General features: G+C 39.9%; 1 protein-coding gene across 1 annotated transcript in view; it reads left to right on the forward strand.

The window, feature by feature from the left end:
* The first annotated feature begins 201 nt into the window (after positions 1 to 201).
* The window catches only part of LOC108415236 (urokinase plasminogen activator surface receptor-like), a 5,794-nt gene continuing 2,009 nt past the window's right edge, over positions 202 to 3,986 (forward strand). Inside the window, exons 1-6 of the mRNA XM_037541182.1 lie at positions 202 to 276; positions 684 to 785; positions 1,773 to 1,880; positions 2,274 to 2,381; positions 2,792 to 2,953; positions 3,760 to 3,867. Of these exons, the coding sequence (XP_037397079.1) occupies positions 228 to 276; positions 684 to 785; positions 1,773 to 1,880; positions 2,274 to 2,381; positions 2,792 to 2,953; positions 3,760 to 3,867 (637 nt within the window). The 5' untranslated portion in view covers positions 202 to 227. The remainder of the gene's footprint in view (positions 277 to 683; positions 786 to 1,772; positions 1,881 to 2,273; positions 2,382 to 2,791; positions 2,954 to 3,759; positions 3,868 to 3,986) is intronic.

Consider the following 3,986-nt stretch of genomic DNA (forward strand, 5'->3'; position numbering starts at 1 on the left):
CTTCAACAGCATATGCCCCAAGTGTTGACATGTTCTCTCATGAAAGATGTTTCAAATTGTGACTTTAATACCACGGGACTAAAGGGTGCAGGAGGTGCTGTAAGAGTGGAGAACTGTAAAGAGGAACAGCGCCTTCAAAGCCACACCTTCTCAGAACTCTAGAGTCGTATATATGAAGTTCACTCTCGTCTCTCCATCACACTCTCAGCTTCTCAAACTCCCCAACAATGAAGACGCTGGTCACTCTGATGCTCGTCTACATGCTTTTCTCAGAAGGTACTAATACTTAATATCACATGGTATATAATTAAATGCAGAGAATTTTCTTTTTAAGGCTGATGTATCTTATATATCGACCACATTTATTCTATTTTATCTACATTAAATAGTAGTGCTATTGAGTGTTAGTGGGAATGTAAACCTCAAAGAACCGAAACTCCTTTTCAGTACTAAACAATCTAAACAACAGCCTTTTGCACATTCTCTTTTAAAGAGCTCATTTTATCTTAGGATCTGGAATGATTCCAGAATGAAAATGAATTGTTGTTTTTGATACTTTTCTACATTTTTGATTAGCTTTAATCACTGTTTGCGATGCTGCGAAGAGGCTAGCAGAACATGTTTTTCCTTCTATTTCATTTGTTTAGATTCACATTTCATTGTTTGTTTCTTTCTCTGAGAAGCTTTACAGGGTTCTGCAGCTCTGAGGTGCTACCAATGTGACAGCCTGCCATGTAATCCTAGACCTGTGGTGTGTTCGCCGTATGAAGATCGCTGCATGCACAGTAAAAAATAAAGCTCCACCTCATCTAAGACTTTACAGCACACGACTCACAGCAGTTTGTTTACTGTAGCTCATTTGTGTGAAAAGGTGTGAGGAGCAGTGCTTATATCTACATTTGTATGAAATCAAAAGGCAGTCACTAGAGCTGATATCTTCTTCTTTTGGAAGTTCTCGAAGAGATCAGGTTTAAAACGATGAGGTTTAAAAGTGGTTGGTTGGTGTAGTGGGTAACACCTCTGCCTTCTACACTGTAGACTGGGGTTCAATCCCCACCTGGGCAAACACCCTACACTATACCAATAAGAGTCCTTGGGCAAGACTCCCAACACCACCTTGGCCTCCCTGTGTAAAATGATCAAATTGTAAGTCACTCTGGATAAGAGCATCAGCCAAATGTAAAATGCAACATCAGCTTTCCAAATCAGTTTCAATATTAAGCTGTCAAACATACATTGTCTGATACTGAGATGAAGTAGAGGCTGAATCTCAAATTTCAGATCTCACATCTCCAAACATCTGCCCAAGTGTAATATATCAGGAAAACATCATAACAATATTTTAGCATTTTCTGAATTATTCAAAATATACCACCTGTTTCAGACACATCACAATAAAATACAGGCACGAATTTCAAAATATCAACTTTACTGTAATTAAACTTCTAAGGGAAGCATTAGTGTGGACTTCATGTACCCCAACAACGATGGGATATTCCACCAGCATAACGCAGTGTGCCATCGGGTCCAAGTCGTCCAGGTTTGAGGAGCGTTCTGGAGAGAATGATGTGGCTTGCACGATATTAGTTTCTCTCTCATGACCTCTGGCATGTCCGTGTAGTTTATTCATGTAGTTTTCCATCTGAATGGAGTAAATTCAGCTTTTTCAGTCTCTCAATGTTCTATGCTTATCTGTGAATGGTCTTCAGCCCTGTAACTTTCTTTATCTCTCCTTCCTCTTCTCTCTCTCTCTCCCTCTCTCTCTCTCTCAGTCGGACATATGCGTTCAACGTTTTCAATGAAAGTGTGTGGAACCCAGGCTGCCTGTGATTCAGCAGGGAGAACGGCAACATGTTGTGACACTGATCTGTGTAACAAAGGTGGGAGTGTTATAAAAGTGTTCTACTGTAAAATGATCAATTAGTCTCATTATAAAACAACTAAATGTAAAGTTGCCACATCTGTACTGTAACCATGACCTCAGCAGAAAATGTTATTTGAGCTCTGCTCTCTCTTTCTCTCTCACTCTCTCTCTCTCTCTCTCTCTCTCTCTCTCTTGTTGTTTTCATCTTTATTTATATCTGAGACTGTCAAATAAAGTAAAAATATAAAATACAGTACATTTCTGATTCATATTCATTATGCTGTGCATGTGGATTTTTTTGTGTACTGTAAATTCATCTATATTTGGTTGGTAAAGTGAAGTATGAAACATTTTTCCTTCCATATGTCATTTTTTTTGTTGTTGTTCTTTTGCCTGGTTGTCTGTGTAGATTTACAGGCTGCTAAATTGCTGAAGTGCTACGAGTGTCTGGGGCCGGCATGTGTTGATCAACTTGTGGAGTGTACAGTTATAGAAGATCGCTGCTTTTCTGCGACCCGTAAGAAAGAGTCTCATCTAAGACTCCACAGTGCACTATTCCCAATCCCAGCTTGTTTGTTTATGGTAGCCAATTTGAGTGAAATGTTGTGAGCAATATAGTTTATTTATACGTTTGTGTGACATCAAAGGAAAATCACTAGAACTTTTTTCAACAGTATTTTTGTGTACAGTGTTGAGGCATTACATTTGCGTGATTTATATGTCCACATCACTTCAGCATAAATATATTAGACAAATATTTTATATCAATGTATTTTATTCCATTTGATTCAGATTCAGATTTTTTAGTGCACCAATGTTTAATGAATATCTGCAAATGGATTTCAGCTCTGCTTTCTTAACCCCTTCTGTCCCTCTCTGTCTCTCTCTCTCTCTGTCTCTCTCTCTCTCTCTCTCTCTGTTTGTCAGCATTTGTTTTTATGGGCCACAGACATACGGCAAAAGGATGTACGAACAAGGCTAAGTGTTACGAACAAAGCGATGCGATGACGTGCTGTGACACTGATCAGTGTAACGGTGATCAAAGTGTTAAGCCGAGTCTCTCAGTCACAAGTGAGAATTCTGCTTACGGTAAATAAATGCACTTTTTTTTTTATGATCTTTATTAATGGGCAACACAAGATTAATTGTGCGTCACATCTGTAGAACTGTCTGCTGAACAGCTCTGCAGCGCAGCCACTGTGTGTGGAAGCTGTGATGCTGCTGCATCAATCCCTCACACAGAGGTAGTCAGTGTGCAAAAGAGGACTGTATGTCTTGAGGGATGAAGTGGTATTGGAACCATTTCAGAACACTGGTATTCCAACTTGGTAAAAAGCTGCTCTGGGTAAAATCACATTGTTCCTCTCGCAACTGTCCCTGATGAGGTTATGGGCCCTCCTGATGACCCTGGTGCGGTAAATGTCATGTAGTGAGGGGAAAGCTGCTCCTGAGATTTTGATTACATGCTAGAGAGCCATCCTGCCCTGAACAGTGCAGTTTCCATACCGCTCTGTATACTGTTTGTACCATCGCATCCTGTTTAGGGTTTATCCTGTCATGTCCGTCCCCCGATCGCCCCCCCGTTGGCCATATGACCTTGCACTGTTTTGACCACGACCCTGGATTTGCCCAGAATAAAAGTCGCTTATCTCAGCGTGTGTGTCTGCCTTATCGCTCCACGTGACATAAATAAACAAATAAATAAATAAATGTAAAGTTGCCACATCTCGACGGTGACCTCGCCTCACCTTACAGAAAATATTACATCATCAGAATTTTTTGTTTGACCTTCTGCCTTTTACCAATACCGTGCATGTGTATTTCATTGTGCAGTGTAACTTCACATCTGCTTGATTGTTGTGTTGTGTACATTTTTTGTTTGTTTGTCTTTGTAGATTTACAGACTCCTACATCTCTGAAGTGTTACAACTGTGATGGACTGATATGTGATCATCAACCTGTCACTTGTCCTTTTCCTGCAGATCGATGCTTTACCCTAACCAGTAAGAAATAAAGCCCAATCTCATCTTAGACTCTGCCACACATACACACTCACAGTCTCACAGCTGGTTTTGTCTTGTAGACAATTTTACAATAGAAACATTTTGAGCAATAAAGTTTA

This window comes from Pygocentrus nattereri, chromosome 9, assembly GCF_015220715.1.
Source record: "Pygocentrus nattereri isolate fPygNat1 chromosome 9, fPygNat1.pri, whole genome shotgun sequence".
NCBI lineage: Eukaryota > Metazoa > Chordata > Actinopteri > Characiformes > Serrasalmidae > Pygocentrus > Pygocentrus nattereri.